The 19,279-nt window shown below is 43.1% G+C and overlaps 1 protein-coding gene across 2 annotated transcripts in view; it reads right to left on the bottom strand.

The window, feature by feature from the left end:
• The window catches only part of LOC119436204 (cleavage and polyadenylation specificity factor subunit 5-like), a 33,418-nt gene that overhangs the window by 9,664 nt on the left and 4,475 nt on the right, over nucleotides 1–19,279 (bottom strand). The window contains exons 4-7 of one of the 2 annotated variants that reach the window (XM_037702988.2): nucleotides 17,310–17,399; nucleotides 9,533–9,608; nucleotides 8,221–8,335; nucleotides 5,485–5,724 (exon numbers count right to left, since the gene is read on the bottom strand). In XM_037702988.2, coding sequence (XP_037558916.2) covers nucleotides 5,703–5,724; nucleotides 8,221–8,335; nucleotides 9,533–9,608; nucleotides 17,310–17,399 — 303 coding nt within the window. In that variant the 3' untranslated portion in view covers nucleotides 5,485–5,702. Of the gene's footprint in view, nucleotides 1–5,484; nucleotides 5,725–8,220; nucleotides 8,336–9,532; nucleotides 9,609–17,309; nucleotides 17,400–19,279 lie in introns of those variants that run through there. The other variant, XM_049656233.1, reaches the window with a different exon arrangement.

The following is a 19,279-nucleotide window of genomic DNA, read 5'->3' as shown; positions in this document are numbered from 1 at the left end:
TACAAAGTAAGAATAACAGCTTTATCGTCCGTATAAACATTCCCTTATTAACAAGCATGGTGTCAGCGCACACAGGCAAACATGAACACATCACACTCGATGAGCGCGGACGCTCGCTATCAAAACGCTGGCGTGAGGAAGTGCCGCAGCAGCAGCGAGCGATGCGACCTTGTGCTGTCCATCGCTTCAACGCAAACTGAGCGCCGAGAACACACAGCATGCACAAAGCTACGAGCCGTCGACGCACCTACACGGCCTAGACTCTGCCCCCAACGCAGATCGCTTTCAAGATACGGCCCGCGCAGTTGATGCCCGATTACAGCGGGCGCGCACTTTTCCGCGTCGCAGAAGATACGGCACCCGCGCGGAGTAACCCTAAAGCCCCTTAAGTAACCCCCCCCCCCCTCCACTTACTCCACTCCCGTGCCTCGCGGGCCGCAGAACAAGCGCGCTTCCGCCCCGCCTTTTTACCCTCACGCGTGCGAGATTGAGCCGCAAGTCGGCTGACTCTCGCACGCTTTCACTCGCACACACGGCGCGCGGCGTTATCGCCCTTGAACTTGAACGGTATAGCTATGCGCCAAAACAAATTTTAGGGCCCCAACGCGTCATAGACACCATCTTTAGATAGCAAATACTGATCTCAAAAGACATGCTTTTGCGGGTGGAAACCAAAAATACGTCATAGGTGTCGCCCCCGGTACTTTGGACGGTCAATCCCATCGTCAAGTCACCACGCCAAGCAAAATGAAAGGTCAACATGGCCGTTCGGGCCGGTGCTGGGTGGCAGTTCGCAACGCATGATGCGGGAACGGTCCCACAGTTGCGATGCAACAGCGGGGTTACCAATGCATTAGGTCCTATAGGATCAATGCCGGGACCGGCCGAGAATGATGTAACTGCCAGGAAAACGCTACAAGGCAACAAGGTAATGAGAAGGATTTCCCGTCTCTTGCTTTTTCATAAAATTTTCTTTCATAATCAAGTACTCAGAACCTGCTTACTTTTCATCACGTGTTGACCACCCAAATAAAGTAGCCGTTCCTTTGTGCTGCACTAATCTTTTTATATTCCTTTCTTCCGAAGACAAGTAGAGAGTGGAATCGCCTTCCCCCCTCCATCTGCCACTGAGGACCAAGCGTTGTTCAAGTCTGCAGTGACTGAACACTTACTGGTGTAGCTGCAAACTAATGCTGTTGACTTTTTCCTATGAATTCTTTTTATTGTTTTGTTCTTCATTTACATTGTACCCACCCCCTCTGTAACGCCCTCTGGGTCTTGAGGGTATAATAATAAAAAATAAAATAAATAAAATGCAGCACCCGGGGAAAACGTAGCAGCAGGGTTCTACTGTAATACACAACGGGCCAATTCAACAAAGACACAAACTAAGTAACATTGCTGTATTGGTCAGGCAGCAGTGAAAAGTACTGCCAAACAAGGATCAACTTTAGTCATTATACAAGGCTTTCTATTCACTTTTGTAATGCTAGTTGCTTGACACAGAGCTTTGTTACAAAATATGGTAGTTAAACCGTGGACTTTTCTGGAATGAAAGCTGGGTCACAATGTAACATCTTTAGTAAGGCAGCACAAAATACACATCTGACAAGGCTTTAAAACATGTCTGGAGACATCCTACTTGAAAGTAAATGCAGATGTTCCCTTCTGCTACTCACACATTACTGCAGACTTTAAAAACAAAATCACTTAGCAGAAAACATGCAAATAGCAAAGCACCATCACAGGACCCACAATTTTTGGGCAAGAAAATCAGACTACATGCCACATTATGTATCCACACATCATAACAGTGTATAGTAACCCCCTATTACAACCAAGCAATTGACAAAAGGAATGGCATTTAATGCTTTATGGCTCTTAGAAATGTGCAATATATAAAAAAGCAAGTTGCTAGAACATTACCAGGAGCAAGGAGATACCACGGCACCATCTAACAGTATCTCCTAAGATAGAAAGTTGGATCAGAAGTAAGAGCTTTTAGTCGTGGTGTGAACACTTTGCTTTCTCTGGCACAAATGTCCAGTTTAGATTCCAGCTTTGTTTCTAAACATATTTTTATTGCGTTAAACAAAATGCAACATTTTCATCTGCCCGACAGCTCTTCATACTACCAGCAGCAGTCACAAATTGTTACACTAGCTCAAACCTACAGAAACTGTATGGTCATGAAATAATCGAATACACAAAAACATATGAAATAATGCACACTATTCACCTATATGCAAAAAACAACAACAACAACAAAAAAAGTCATTGCAACAACACGTGCAGTGGCTTTACACAGAGTTGGAGACAATCCCATATTCACATAATTTTGTAGTTGACTCATGCATTTATCATTCTTGTTTCAAATGGATTACAAGCATCAGCAGGCTTGAAATGTTTTTCAGTGCTTTTTGGATCAGTGGCACACACCATGCCATGTACCACCATCCGCAAAAGCTTTAGGAGCAAAGGATCCAAGACAAAGCACCACTTCTTTGTAGCAAATGCGTCCGCCCTCCAATGGAGAGGTGCAGTGGATGCTTTGCTATATAACCACCACATTGTTCTAAATTTGAGACAGTGTGGCAAAGTTGCTTAAAAATATGTCCTTTCTCGCTAATTTCATGCTTCAAGAACTTGTGTGATCAGCTATACAGTCATATCATGCTCACATGGACATGGTACACCAATACGAAAGGGAACACTAGATGTGTGTTTAAACTGGCAATTTTTCTTGTTCGTGAAATAAAAGGGTCAATAACCTGGAGTTTCAACAGCCCGAGAACTGCATAGCAAACAGCAGTGAGTGAGGCTACAACTAGCACGTTTGCAAGCATTGGTACTAGAACACAGATTAAGTGTTCCCTTTTTCATACTGGCACAGGCTGTACATCAGTGAATATCAATGACTGACAAGTGGTGGTTTTTCATATTTAGGACAGTGAACTACATCAACAAAATAAAGAACCATGGCAGGGAGGGAAAAACATTATCCTTCTCTAGGAAATGATTCACTTCAGGCATATACAGCAGCATAATGTGTAAATTGCAGTCAAGCAAAATACGACTTACACATGTGAATACTCTACATTTTGATGCCTCTAATGAATAACGAGAAAATCTGACCAAAGCTACAAAAATGTTGGGAATGACTTCAGCACGAGGCACTATTTTGGACAATTTCCTTGAGATGCACAGAAAAAGACCACCTGTTGCCTTGTTAGCAAAAATTCTGAGCGAAGAAAAAGATGATCAGCTCATACTTGATGCTGCTTACTGTTGTAAACATGTGCTGTCGAGGCTCCAAAACCACCTTTTCATCAATATGTCACACATTAGTAGTCAACAACAGCAAGCAACGTATGATACATGTGCAGAAAGGCTCGGCAGATTTGCCGGCTATCGCTTTACAGCTCTGAAATGCGATGCCATGGGATAAAATTTATGAACATGCACACATCCTCTGCTTAGCATACAAACAAAACTTTGCCCAGATAATGTGCCTCTAAACTCTTAACTGCAGCACACTCCTGTAGTGCAACCACAGACACTGGCTGTGTAATCCAAACAAAGAAGCAAATGTGCACTTGCATGGTGCTCATCCACAGCATGCAAATCTGTGTGCTTTGGCCAAGACATTTGCACAGCAATATGCTGCATGCGAAAACAAAAAACAAAAAAACTGGGTCTAGCATTCACTGCTTGCTTCCAGTTGGCATGCTAGCTGAACCACTCCACTCAGATAACAATATTTGTGAAACATCAGTTTACCACTTGAACTCTGCACCAAAAACATTTATCTAAAACTGTGTGGAAGACAGATGGTGGAGGTGAATTGATCCACACTGGGTGAAGGAGGAAAGCCTGAGCCTGGAGCCAACATTCTGACAGGACTTTTTTTATCAGGGCAGCTTACAAGGACAAGTCCTCTGGTCGGAATGTTGGCATCGGGCTTTGAGGCTTTCTCTGTTTGCCCACAATATTGTATAACTTTTGCAAAAGTTGAATTACTGAAGCACCAATTTCATGCTTTCAATTTGAAATTAAATCATTGATGTCCCTTTAAATACCATCACATGCAGCTTTCTTAAGAGATCCTGTATTCCATTTAGAGTTGAAAACATTTTTTCCACGGCTTCTTTAAATTTGTGAGCGGGGAATTAAATAAAAAAAAGCAAGGTGTATACTTATCAATATTCTACTCATCAAACACAAGAATTTGACATTTCCTTTCTAACACAGTTTAATTAATCACTTGAGTGATATAGAAATAAGATTATCATCTGAGCTGAAGTTCCTCTTGAAGTTTCCAGCTGGCGTCAGTTAGCCTTGCAATGTTGCACAAAGCGAAAAGCCCCATTAATGCATTTGTGAGGCAAATTAATAAAGGGTAAGTCAAATACTAACAAGTTCTGTGCAAAGCACGTTGTGCAGTCAAGACAATTCATTAGCACTTAAAATACCAAAGACTAACGGTATACCACAGAAAAGCGCACATGGCAACATGGTTTCTGTAAACAAACTAAATTACACAATTCCAGTAAAGTGTACAATGCTTCACTGTGCAGAAGATGCATGTGCCTTAATAATGGAAAAGAAATTATTCATGGGAGGATGTGCATTTTGTGCCCCCAAGAGGAAGAAACACAGAACATGACACGAGCAGCAGCTGGACTAGGTGCAATAGTTTCTACCACACTGAGAACAGACAATGAGAAAGATGCACTATGCAGAATCAGCATAAACAGCAACACAAACGAGAAAAATAAATTGGAATACCTTTCACACACTATCACCCAAAATGTGCAATATGAAAACATTTGTGTTAGTAATATAATGCTAAATTTCCAGAATGCTACTTCTACCTGGAACATGCCAACATTGCAATGTTAAACAAAGAAATGCTAACTGATCTTGCTTGTTTGTGTTTGAACTTATGCTGAATGCACAAGCATCTGCTATTTACAGGCACATGTCCCCAACTTCCTTACGCAGGCATGTACAATATAGGATACTCTGCACAACTAGTGTGAGCTGCAATCTGCTTGATCACCTGCATTTTGAGTTAGTGTTTTCAATCTCAAGGAGGAATGCAGCAGGCCAATTAGAATCATTTGCACTTCCTGAATTAGTTCAGGAAATTATGCTATTTGCTTAACCAGTCCAGCAAGGCCGCATCTGCAGGTTGCCATTCATTTCATACGGTGCACATTTCCTGTACATATGCCGAAGAAATACTGCAGGCCTTGTGTATGAGGTGGCGAGCTTGCTTGTTTTGCACGAGTACGGAAAGTGCAGGTAGAATCAAGTGAACCTGGCACTGGGTTGATAACAGGCAATTAATTCCTTCAGTCCATTCATGTTAACACAATATTTCCCACACGCGTTCAGTCATCACATATGCGTGTGTAAATAAAGAAAAAACTAAAATAAACAGCATGATGATCTGGAGCAGATTCTGTTAAGCTAAAGCTTAGTGTCTTTGCACATTTATTCTAATACGAAATAAAATAGCTGAAGTGCTCTGGCTGGTGAAACTGGCTGCGAATGAGTGAGCGCACTGGAGGGGTGCTGGGCATGACGTTCCTTACTCATGGTTGACAATGGAAGCCCCTATGAGAGCTCCCTATGGCCAGACAGATGTGTGAAATGCCAGAAGAGAAACATTTCTTTGAGACGTCCGATTTCATTATTCACAAATAGATGAAGTTGAATCTGGAAAAAACACAGACATAAACATTAGCTAACAAGCCAAGCTGAAGTACCACAACTTCATTTCACAATAACCTAGCACTGGAGTTAAGCTACAGCTGGTATTAGCCAATCAGAAGTACAATCATGCAAATGAATGTGTACATATTGTTACCATGTGTGTGTCCACACCCAAGAGTTCAGTTTTGAGTGCTTTAGGACAGCTTATAGTTGCCTCGCTACAGTGCAAAACACAGAAAAAAAAAAAAAAAAACTGCAGACTCCTTAGCCACTGCTGACACAAGTCTGCATACAGTTGCCCATAAGGAGCAAGAAAACTGGTCACACCATAACACAGCTTGAGAGACTACAATGCCAAAGTTTAGATGTTCCATTAGTTTTTGTGACAGTGATTTGGGGATAACAAAGAACCAATTCACTTCTCCTGGGCCAGTATAATGTAACAATTTTATTCCAGGGCTATTCCTTTTCGTGCTTCGTCAGTGGTCCAAGCGGCACTCCACCCACATACTACCATGGTCTGCCTGCCATGAATGGTGGCTGATAAATAATCAAATTTAGTGCGAAAAAAAAAACAACAACAAAAAAACCTTACATTATAGTAAGCCTCTTTGCTTAGCTTGTCCACCTCTCAAGTTGCAGTTTTCAAGCAAATGAATAGATTGCAATACCAGTATGCTACAATGTTTGGCCTCTCCCTGCTATGCCATGCTATACATCAGACACAGTATCTGCCTTCCTTGAGATTCCAACAGGATTTTATCATAAGCTGGTTCCACATACAAGAACTGTGCAGCACATAGAGTAGGTGGAGCAGAATTCTGAGTCAGTGCCACCAGAGCCTGGTCTTGCATTACATCCTGTGCTGATGCACCGCTTACAAGCCTTCACTCACCATGCACCACTGTCCTCGCTTATTGCATGCCAGCTACTAGCTGCAGAAACCCTATTATGCATACATCAAATGTATGAGTAGCCTCTATTGAACAGACTTTTAAAGCTGCATCCATTTGCAAACTAGCTGGCATTTTTGCATGCAGATAAAATACCTATTATGATAGCTGTAGCATATGACAGAAAGCAACTGTAATTACAATATTATTGAATTCATATAATTGCAAACTTTTGCAGATGATACCCAAGACTGCACTGTAGTATTGTCTAGTCCAATGTATGCTCTGTGATGGCTTTAGCACATGATGTAAAGTTAAATGAAGATATAACTTGCAAGCTTCATTTTCTTCGCATCATACTTTTGTGCTCTGGATTTATTCAAAGAGCTTTGCAGTGGTTCTCCAAGCAATGAAGTTTTCTTCCCGTACAACCCCCTGAATGCAGCAACTCTGAATCCTTGTTTTTATTCCTAGCATGTGGATGGAAACCTTTCTTGTTTACACTCGTGCATACCGTTCCATCAAAATTCAACATGCATAATATGGAAAATAGAACTCTCGATGACAAACTATGCAGATGTAGACTATGAAAAATATGTGAAAACCAATTCCTAATCTTTTAAATGAGAAATAGGGTTATAAGTAACTGGGCACTGCCAAGCAGGCTCCTGCTGAAAAACAACGAGCAGCAGTAGCGCACCCAGGATCTCTGCCAGGGGGGGTGACAGTTTGCCAATACCATCTAAACAGCACTAATTTCAATTTCTTCACGGGAAATTGTCAAAAAGAATGCGCCTTTTGCGAGTGTGCAGACGATTGCGCGTTTTACATCGAAGTTTCAGTACTCAAATGCGCAAGGAAAGAAAAGAGGTTAAACAAAAGGGGGGGTTACGTCAGCCTCAGGGGGGGGGGGGTTACAACCCCCAAAACCCCCCCCGTCGGTGCGCCACTGATGAGCTGCTCCAACACTATCGCTTTCAGTCTTTATTGAGACCAATTACGATTATGACCGAGGTTTCCAGAGCACTGAGAGAGCTGCCTAATCTTGGAGGTCATGCTGAGACCTTTTTTTCGTAAAACTTGATGCAACATTCATTAAAGTGTGTAGAATGAGCCCAAATTTGTGAACTTCATGAGAAATTCAGGAAAGATGGCAGGTATGACGATGCATCAGAAGAAAAGAATTATGCAGGTTAGTTGACCACAAGTGTGGTATAGAGAGAGAGAGAGAGAGAAGCATAAGCTTAGAAATCTGCATAGGTGGCCTCTAGCCAGTTTTCTTTGACAGTAAAAATTCAAGCATGAACAATTGAGATATTAGCACAGTACAAGCACAAAGATCACTGGCGATAAAACAGTTGTTTTGCATTTGCAGCAGCCCGGACTCTCTCCCATCAAGATTTGTTATAGCCCCTACAGTTTTCAATATTAGGTCAAACTTTCGATGACACATACTTTCTATTTTCAAAGTTGCCATAAGGAGGCTTTTTTTGGGGGGCACTTTGAAATAATAGTGTTCAATGATGAGGGTCTATGTTACACTGAAATTCCTGGCAGTTCATGCCAATTCAGATGTAAAGAAAAGAGGCAATGCCTATGCAGTCACCTGCTTAAAGCCTGCGGGAGGCTGGAGATGATGGGGCCATATCCTTGCGCATTGTCGTAGAGCTCAAACAATGGTGCAGCCACCAACTTGTAGTTTTTAGGGACTGCAAAAAGCGCTGCAAAACAAAAGGCATGGCCGCAATATATGTGTTTACCCTTTACTAAAATGAGAAATTTTGATGTCAACATCATACACTGTTGGCAAGCTGTGTATGAACAGCCTGCATAAAGAGGCTGTTCAAACAATGACAACATAAAAGAATTTAATTGCATGTACAGCTTAAGCAGTCAGGTAAAAAGCTCCAGTTTTCTGTGATGCAATGTTTTGTAGTTTACAAATCAGCACAAATTCAAGTAAACATGGTTACAAGACCTGTCTGGGTAAGCTACTGCAATGATCTCAAGGATCCATGAAAAGAGGAGAGCGTGCTACTCCTTTCAAGCAATTGTTGCCTAAGTTCTGTCAATCTTGCACAATTATATTCTAAAGTAACGGAAGTATAATTCAAATGTAATGTACATACGATATTCAGACTAAGTTCACATGGAAACATTCACACAATTTAGGATAATGCTGCAGTTACACACAAATTCTACTAAACAAAAGCGCGACTATACTAATGCTCCGAGATGCTGCAGTGCCACCTGCTTTCCAGACTAGCATGAACATCATTGCCCATCCCAATGTTTTTTTTTTTTCAACCACTGCTTTCCAGAGTTCCAGGCTTGCCCTCAGTGGCTGTCGAATGCACGGTAATATTTATTCTGGAACATGCCACCAAGTTAGTAATGTACATCAATGCTTGCTGCCGCAATGTACAGGGCTAACTTCTGCCCCACAGACGGTTCATTACATAGCTCGGGGAGGGTACTCCTGGAGATTGCCAAATAAGAACTTGGTCACCATGAGGTTACAGTGTCCTTAACTTGAACAGTATATACTGCAGCCTGGGCCAGCACTAGCTCCAGAGAAAAACTAAAACAGAACTACACCCACAGGTTCCATTCAACTTTCATTAAATTTATTAAATTCTGGAATTTTATGTACCAAAGCCACGATTCGATTATGAGGCACTTGGGCTTGACCACTTGGGCTTCTTTAACATGCACCTAAATCTAAGTGCATGAGCGTTTGTTTTTCGCCCCTATCCAAATGCAAACGTGGCAGCCGGGATTGGAGCCGCCACCTCGAGCTCAGCAGTGCAATGCCATAGCCACTGGGCTACCGCGGAGGGTGATGTGTGTGTATTGTAGATAGTGAGACAGGTGAAATGTGACACATTCCATCAATTGAGGGAAAAAAAAAGTCTTACCCTTTTCAGGAAGTTGAACAAGGTACAGCCTTTTATGTTCTTTGGGCTTTGTGATATGTGGTGGAACATAGGGGTACTGAAAAGCCACAAGTTATCCATTGAATCAGGAAGGGCACAGGCAATAGACACTGAAGCGAAATACAGTTTAACAAGCGAAATTTATTTAGCAAGAGCAGACTGCAATAGCCACAAACAGAAGCGTTACTTTTAATATCTCAAATGGAATCCTACTTTGGTGCCAAGGATTAAGAGGTTGTTTGACTAATGAGGGCTTCATGCTGTATGTGGTAATCTGCACATGCACAGATTTGCACACACATACACACAAATAAATCTATTAAATAGAGCAGAAATTGCTAAACTACAGGTCACCCTGCACAGAACTAAAGACAAGTGAAGTAAGATACTTGCAAAAACTTTCAATGGCACGACATCCATACATTTAAAGATGCAGTGCACAAAAAAATGCACACAGCAGTAGCAAGTTCACTTAGCCCACAGAAAATGATGATGTGATGCTTTTCGGCACAAGGGCCAGCCCACAGATACAATGATGGCAATGAATGCGCCACCAGGATTTAAATACACAAGTCCTACTTTGCAAACCCATATAGCTTATTGAGCTTGCCTATATCTAATCTATAAATAGGCACGATTTATGTAATAAATATTGCCCAGAGCCCATATAGCTTAGGAACTTCTGAATGTTTAGAAACTGTGGTGAAGCGCTTGTTCCTCTTCTACCACCGCCCTCTCCCCCTGTGGCGGCTGTGGTAGAGGAGGATGGCAGTCTCCTTCCATGCCAGCGCTCGCACCGTTGGACACAACACACATGACGAATCAGCCTACATGTATAGCCACCTATGCTACCGCTACAAAGGTGCTGGTTAAAGGGTCTCTGAACCACTCCTCGGGTTTGGTGAAAACACAGTCCGCCGATAGCATATGCTGCCGAGAACATCTCAGCCAAATTTTGCAGAGGTGCACGGCGTCTGGATCTCTCAAGCCGGAGTGTGATGTCACCTTTCTCTCAAACACTCTCTTTTCAACAGAAGCCTGCTCCTCACTCTTTCCTGGAAGCTTTATTTCGTAATGTTGTAGATTCCCATATGCGGCTGCTATTGGCCCATAGCTGACAGCAGTCAAGAAGAGTGTTTAGATCAGTGCACTTCTTAATGTTATTGTGCATATTTATTGACACAGTTTAATAAACAGGCTGAAGTAAGCAACAATCTGCTTTCGAATTTCGATAATAATTACGTACTTTCGAAAGAAGTCGTCTGGTCACGCCCAGCCGCCTGCACAGGAATTAAACTTTGGCCACCCGGCTTATCGATCTTGTAGCTGTTGGGTCTCGCTTATTTAGACTAGTTTTGAACATCCAACCAGCCTAATATCTCACGAAACTTAAGGTTAGACCACAAACACGCTCACTCCTGGCTGCTTCTGGTTAGACGCCTTGGCAGACTTCGCTTCGCAATGATCGAGTTATTGATAGCGCTTAAAAAAAAAACGCAAGATGGATGTGGCTACTATCCATCGGTCAAATGGTGCAGGAAAAAGCTGGTCCGCACCACGTAGCACAGCCAAACAGCAGCATATGAGCACGAGCGCACACTCTAGCCCTGTCGTGCACAAAGCAAACGCTGCAGTTGCATATAGCTTGCAGTCTGGTACGTAGTGCAGATACCGCGGCTGCCGTGGGGGTGCCGCGATGAGTCCACTGGCTGAGTGCACTGCGGCTCGCTGAGGACAACCGCGTTTGGTGTGTTGTAGGTGCCAAAATTGGAAATAGTAGTGGCGTCTACGTGAACATCCAAAATCAAATTTGAACTGCACGCCACAGTGGCATTCAGAAGGAGGAGCGGAAGCACTGCAAATGCTATGTTTGATTACCAGTAACTCTGTTTCTGCTGAACGCATTACTGAAGAACTTTTTTGCAGTGGAGTATTTCTGAAAAAGTCATTTAACTTCAACTGCATTTCTCAGCTTCGATAAGTGGTTCAGGTTAAAGGTTTTGTTCTCCACTGAATTACGCAATTAAAGAACAAATGCTACTTAAATATATATACAACAAATATACGCCTTCAAGTACAACAAATATATGCCTACAAGTGCACCATTTCTTAAAAACCTGTAAGGACAAGACATCTAAATAACAGAAAAATTATTTGCTGTCTAAATGTGCAAAGCACACCAAGAATTAACATAATCAATGAAAAGAAAAAAATATTTTGCAGAAAATTTTTTAGCAATAGGGAGGAAACACCAGCAACAAACAAAGTGGGCCTCACCCCAAGCCACCAGTGGCTTCGTTTGGAATTTGTACAGACAGTTTTCTTCATATGTGAACCATAGGTGCACATTTCGTTTGCTTTACATCACTTGTGTGACACCACTGCAGCCGAAGATCTTGCATCGGCCAGTCTCCTGCAACCGCACTTTCAAAACAAGGAAAGTTGCGATCCAAATTTTTTCCTCATCCTGTGTTCCTGCTCTAAACCAACAAGTGACGCTTGCTGCTTGTCATTGAGCATTGGCCGAAGACTAAATATTTATAGCCAGTAACTCCAATACCGAATCTCTGCAAGAAATTGTTTTTTACGGTGTGTCGCAAGCATGCAACACTCCTCCATAAAGGGTTAATTGAGTGAATAGCTTACTAGAAGTGTTCAACTAATCGCTTACATTGAGAATCAGTCACTGGTTCCTGCACTGTCTTTTATACTCACACTAGCCATTTCCAGCTCCTATGAATCTTTTGTGCAAGCACGTGTTTGTCCGGTTAACATAACCGCTCCCAGCAACAATGTTTTCGAATGACCACAGCACACAAGGCACAATGTTGCAGACAAATGTTGCAACGGTTAAATAAAAGGTGATGTGTTTTAAGGTGAACGGAAAGAATGCCACTGGAATTTTCGAAAGACACGAAAGAGAGCACTGGCATTATGTACCTTGCTCTTTCCCCCTTTTGAAAGAAAGCTGGGGCAAGCTGGCTACATGCCAGTGCATTTGTTTGCAGCCAACCATTCCTCAGTTTGAGCCAACAGCTCAAAAAGTGGCAATGGCATCAGTTTATCTATCAGGAGAGCTGCTGTAGCAATTAACTCTGTACCTCTGTACTGTACATTTCCACTGTACCTTTGATTATCAAGAAGACGCTTGACGAGTCTGCAAAACGTGCAGTGCCAGGCAAGAGTAGCGCACTGAGTAAGATTAAGTGTCTATGAGCAAAAGGGCAAAGCTCGCGAGGCCTGACCCTATGCAAAAAATTGCAGGGAGACAGAGGCGCGGGACCTGTCTCTACCGCCGCATGTGCAGCAGTGGCAGCGAATACGAGCAGATTATATATATATATATATATATATATATACACACACACACATTTCAAGTTTTTTTTGCTATTTGGGTTGCACATGTTTAAGATGGCATCAGAGAAATTTCAGAAAGTCTTGGGTTGTAAGTGTTAAAACTACGATATGATTACAAGGCATGCTGTAGTGGAAGACTCCGGATCAATTTAACCACCTGGGGTTCCTTAACATACACACAATGCCCAGCACACGGGTGGTCTTGCATTTCGCCCCCATCGAAAATCAAACCCGTGACCTCATGCTCAGCAGGTCGCCACATAAGGTAAAACTTCAACTACATCTGCGTGGTAATGAAGTGTTGCTTTTAGACGGGCTTGTGGTACCTCCGATAAAAGAAATGTGTCCATGACATATACAGGGTGTTTCAGCGAACACTTTCAAAAATTCTTAAAGGTTGCCTGTGGCAGATAGCACAATTCTAGTTAATGAGCTGGTTTACTCGAAGAGGCGGACGTTACTTGCAGAAAGTAATAATAAAAAAAATATCTTCATAACGAAGGCGTTTTATTCCGTATTTCCTCTTCAACGAACTTTTCGAGAACGAAACTAGGACTGAATTGAAATTGGAACTGCCGAGTAGTCAAATTACAAGGCCCTTCCAAAGCTGTGACGATCATATGCCTGCTTGGAACGAGGTTTTCGTGAACGAAATCAAATTCAAAGTACCGATTTACACCACTGCAATTCATAGCCATACGTGGTTATCACATGCCTGCGCGGGACCACCACAATCGCTGCCGTTTTCTGTGGTGTGTGTCTGGTTGAAATGGCTATGCCAACGAAGAAGCGTGAATTTCTCTCTCTCGAGGAGAAGGCACATATGATCCCGAGGCAGAAAGCGGAAGGAAAACATTTCGCAGTTTCGCCCGAAAGGGGAAGCATTGATTGCGATAGATTAGTAGACAGCTAAGTGAACTAAGGATAGTAGTTTTATCGGCCGTATAAACTTGTAAACAGCACACACGACTCTACAGGCACTAGTTGCACTTTGCCCACATCACAGATCGCTTTGAAGATGAGGCCCGCACAGGCGCACCCTTTGTGTACGTCACAGATTGCTTTCAAGGTGGCCGCTGTTGTCAACACGATGCCAATGTGTCTGGTCTGGGGAAAATGACAACGCGCTAGACACACTGACTCCGGCAACTGCTCTGAAAGTAATGGATCCTTTTGACCTCATCTTAAAAGTTATTGGAGCCCACGACAATGCGATGGCTCTTTTAACGGACTATGAGACGCACGTAACGCCTTTGCTTGCCATGAAGCGTAAGAAATTCAGTCTGATCGACTTCTGGAAATAAAACTGCTGGTAAGTGCAAGCTTGCCCAGCTTGCCAACTTTGTCATAAATATGCAGTGAAATTGTGATAATTCAAACCGCTTCATTGAGACAGTGCATGTGCCACAAAATGAGTGTTTCGTGATCGGCCGGGCATGCGCATTGAGTTAGGCATTGGCTGCAATGTACAAAAAATGCTTTAACAGCGGCGCGAAATGCATTCTCTCGTGAAGTTAATACTTTATTGATCGCCTTCGGTACGTGTCAACCTTTGCCCCCACACCATTGCTAAGATTTCCCCGACGATGGTTTCGGTTTCGTTTGCGGGTTTGCCATTTGGCGTACGTATATACATACAAATTTCGCATCAAGGCAATTCCACCACAACGAAATTTTTCGCGTGTCCCGTGAGTTTCGTTGTAGCGGGACTCAACCGTATGCCCATTCTGGAAGTACATTCAAGGCACAAGGAAAAGGCTTATAATGAATAGCTACCATTATTGTAAAGGTAATTTTCATTTATTTCAAGAAGTGGAATCAAGGGTGCTAAAGGATGTGCGCAAAGGCTGAGGAATGAAGTCGAGAGCAACAATTGGGCAGTAACGTGAAAGGAAGCAAAACACAAGGCACTACTTGCACCAGACAGTTGTGCACTTGACCACAATTTATCGCCCCATGAGGCTTCGCGCATTGGAACTTATATCGGCCACTGTTTTTGATGAATGTTGTGCTCCATGGGCCCTTTCCCAGTTCTAGTGCACAAATTGGCACCTATAATATGCCCCTGAAAAGTAACATGTGCCACAGCTTTGGAAAGCAGCATCATTTTATGAAGCAGAGCCGATGCTCTCTTCCTGTCTCTTAACGTTAGTCCTAAGATTTTTCGTTCCATTGCTCTTTGTGCGGTCCTTAACATATCAATGCTGGACACATTTCCAGCATTGGTAAAGAAGAGGGGGAAGAAGCTGTTCTATACATATCTATCATATATGATACACCATGTGGTAAAGGGTTAAGTATGAAGCATAGGAGAAAGCTTTCGACCCCTGCTCTGAGGCAATTTTTGTTGCTTTACAAGTGGTGCCATTTAGACACCTCTGCTAATGAAAGAGTACATGAACTGCATCAAAATAAATAGGTGAAAGTAAGTATTTTCTTGAAGTACAGTCATCATCATCAGCCTATATTTTATGTCCACTGCAGGACGAAGGCCTCTCCCTGCGATCTCCAATTACCCCTGTCTTGCGCTAATGTATTCCAGCTTGTGCATGCAAATTTCCTAACTTCATCACCCCATCTGGTTTTCTGCCGACCTAGACTGCGCTTCCCTTCTCTTGGTATCCATTCTGTAACCCTAATGGTCCATCGGTTATCCATCCTACGCATTACATGGCCTGCCAAGCTCCATTTCTTCCACTTAATGTGAACTAGAATATCGGCTATCCCCATTTGTTCTCTGATCCACACCGCTCTCTTCCTGTCTCTTAACGTTAGTCCTAAGATTTTTCGTTCCATTGCTCTTTGTGCGGTCCTTAACTTGTTCTCGAGCTTCTTTGTTAACCTCCAACTTTCTGCCCCATATGTTAGCACCGGTAGAATGCAATGATTGTACACTTTTCAACGACAGTTGTAAGCTCTCAGTCAGGATTTGGCAATGCCTGCCGTATGCACTCCAATGCAATTTTATTCTTCTGTGGATTTCTTTCTCATGATCAGGGTCCCCTGCGAGTAATTAACCTAGATAAACGTACTCCTTTACAGACTCTAGAGGCTTACTGGCAATCCTGAATTCTTGTTCCCTTGCCAGGCTATTGAACATTATCTTTGTCTTCTGCATATTCATCTTCAACCCAATTCTTACACTTTCACGATTAAGATCCTCAATCATTTGCTGTAATTCATCTCCATTGTTGCTGAATAGGACAATGTCATCTGCAAACCGAAGGTTGCAGAGATATTCGCCGTTGATCCTCACTCCTAAGCCTTCCCAGTCTAAGAGCTTGAATACTTCTTCTAAGCATGCAGTGAATAGCATTGGAGAGATTGTGTCTCGTTGCCTGACCCCTTTCTTGATAGGTAACTTTCTACTTTTCTTGTGGAGAACCAAGGTAGCTGTGGAATCCTTGTAGAAGTACAGTACAGCTGACTATTACTAAGAGCCGACTCCATTAAGCCAACTTTTTCCAATAAGCTGTGCACATAGGGGCATGTCTAGTTTTTCGTAGATTAAGCCCACATCTGGCTGAATTTGAGGTTATACAAAATGATTACCAATGCCCCTAGTATTGTACATTACAGAGAATCTATTGCAACTGTAACGTAATGCCATAAAGTTATAGAATGCAGTATTATCATCACCATCATCATCAGCCTATATTTATGTCCACTGCAGGACAAAGGCATCTCCCAGCGATCGTCAATAATCACTGCCTTGCCCCAGCTGATTTCATCTTATGCCTGCAAACTTCCTAATGCATGCAGTATATTGTAAGACAAATTATAACGCGCTATATATACTTTTCCATGTTGTATGAATTAAGCCACCAGCACAACAATGCTAGCAACTGAACAAGCCTTTACAAAATGCCGGCCAGATTGCAACACAGTCATCAGAATTGCTTAGGCTAGAAACCTATTTAGGCAGTCGTGTTCATAATAATGACCCGAGTAGGAAACGAGCATGTTATGCGAGTGGCTCTGGTGAAAAAGGTGGCTAGCAAATCACACAATGGTGGGCATGCCAATGGCATGGTGCAAGGCTCAAAAAATGCAAATGTTCTCAGGCCATGATTCAAGCTATTTATCTACTACTGCGACCATATTGACATTGCCAGACAGTCACATCCTGCTTTGGCAATGCCCACCAAAAAAGAAAACATTTTTGCAGCATCCTATGGTATGAGCCACAGTCAAGTCCAATGACAGTCATGGACACACCAAAATGTTAAGCGTTGGCTGAGTAGCAGTAGTAGCAAGCCACTACTGCTTAGGCAAGCCACAAATGTAACCAATAAAAAGGTTGCAATTAAAATTGTGCAAGCAAGTTTGAGGAAATTTAACAGCAGCAATCATTGTGCTATTCATGCAGTACATTTAATTGACTGATTAATTAGGTACTAACCTGTGGGGGCTCAAAGTTTGGACGCCACCAGTTGCCAACAGTGTCTTCTATGACCCAGTCCTGCTTTACACCATCTTGCCGGCCCAGGATCTGCACAATAACACAACAAGCATTACGATTTCAACGAACTAATCTTCTGATATGCAAGACTTAGGCATGCAATGTACAAAACATGCCATTGAATGTTTTATGCTACAGCTAATAACAGATAGTAACATCCCAGGCATAATGCCAAGTCAGCAGCCACTTGTGTCAGACTGTTGTGCAGACCCAGCATTTAAGCGTACACAAAGCTGTGAATGCTTGCTTCTGCAAAGGGCTAAGGTTGGTTCAGATTGCAGGAGCATGAATTCGCAGCAACTATGAAGAAAAAAATTTTCAAGAGTGCTAACTTGGGCCAGTTGGTACATATATGAAGCAACAGCACTTTTGAGACGGGACAAGAAGAGGTGAGAGACAAGAGCGCAAACTAGCAACCATAATGTCCATTCATATAGTGAAAGGCTACTTATATGTGGTCACCACCGAGAGCACGAGATGTTTACCAATTCATTATCAAGATGCAACAACTCTTTCCTGAGCTAAGGTACGGAGGGTTCATTGATGCAGGTATCGCCAAACTTGTGGATAAAAAATACTTTAAAATTTCTTGTGTTCTTTCTTCCCGTTATCTTTTCAAGATGATGCATCTACAAAGTCTGGGAAGGATTTACACACATACACATGGCTAGAAAAGTGGCTACAAGGCACACCCTTCAGAGAATTTGCATGTTCTCATAATCTATCATTAACACAAGGGCCCATTTGACTAATACAGCAGCAGCCACATAAAGGTATTTTGCAAACAATTTCCTTGGCACAATTCAAGTAGGGACGGGCGTGCTTCTGCCACCCTGTTGTATTACTCCTAAGTGATGACCTGGCTTGTAAGTCCATAATCCTCTAACTCAACATCACTGCACAATGAAAATCGCTATTAACACACCAATTAAATGTTGAAGCAGGTAACACCATGGTACAGTGGCTAGACCGGGGAAGCGTGTTGAACGCGCCGGCTCGCGCGTGGCTTTTTGGAAGAAAACTGCCAGGTGGCGCTGCCACACGCTTACACGTCGGCGGCTAGCAGCTGCAGTGCAAGGGCGCTGCGTAGGAATGCGATCATCCGCGTGCGCAGCTCAATAAGCAAAAAGAAAGATTTGTAATATACCCACTCGTGCATGGCGGCAAATGATGATAGAGTGGCTATGCTAGCCATTTTGTAATTGAAAGGCGCCAAGGTAATAATCCGATTAAGCGCACGTCGATGGTAGAATGTAGCTTGCTTTAGCCGATTTAAGGCTCATTCACACCGGCGCCTGGCAGTGGTCGCGCGACCAAGTTGGTCGCAAAGTGACCAGTCGCAAAGTGACCAGTCGCAAAGTGACCAGTCGCAAAGTGACCAGTCGCAAAGTGACCAGTCGCAAAGTGACCAGTCGCAAAGTGACCAGTCGCAAAGTGACCAGTCGCAAAGTGACCAGTCGCAAAGTGACCAGTCGCAAAGTGACCAGTCGCAAAGTGACCAGTCGCAAAGTGACCAGTCGCAAAGTGACCAGTCGCAAATGGTCGCTTTTCTCGAAAAGCGACCATTTTGGGACAGTCGCTCGCTGCTCGATTTTTTCAGTCGCGCGACCGTGGCCGCAAAGCTGCACAACCAATCAGCGCCATGCCGAAAGTGATGTTATGTGTTATTATCCGGCGTCCTCCACGCCAAATGCAATGTCCACGCCACAATATGCAGACTACAGGCCGGTAATGTCTTGTCCTGTGATGCTGGACACAGCAACTAGTCGAATGTACGCGGTCGCATTCGCTGGAAGCTAAACAGCAGGAAAAGAAAGCACAACACAAACCCTTTTTCCAGCTGCTGTTCGTTGGATGAGCACGCCACCCAAAGGTGAACAGCGGGTGAGCATCTTCGCTTTAATATTATG

Source organism: Dermacentor silvarum, chromosome 1 (genome assembly GCF_013339745.2).
Source record: "Dermacentor silvarum isolate Dsil-2018 chromosome 1, BIME_Dsil_1.4, whole genome shotgun sequence".
In the NCBI taxonomy this organism is placed as follows: Eukaryota; Metazoa; Arthropoda; class Arachnida; order Ixodida; family Ixodidae; genus Dermacentor; species Dermacentor silvarum.
The sequence above is the reverse complement of the archived record's forward strand: the minus strand, read 5'-3'. Positions and strand labels throughout refer to the sequence as shown.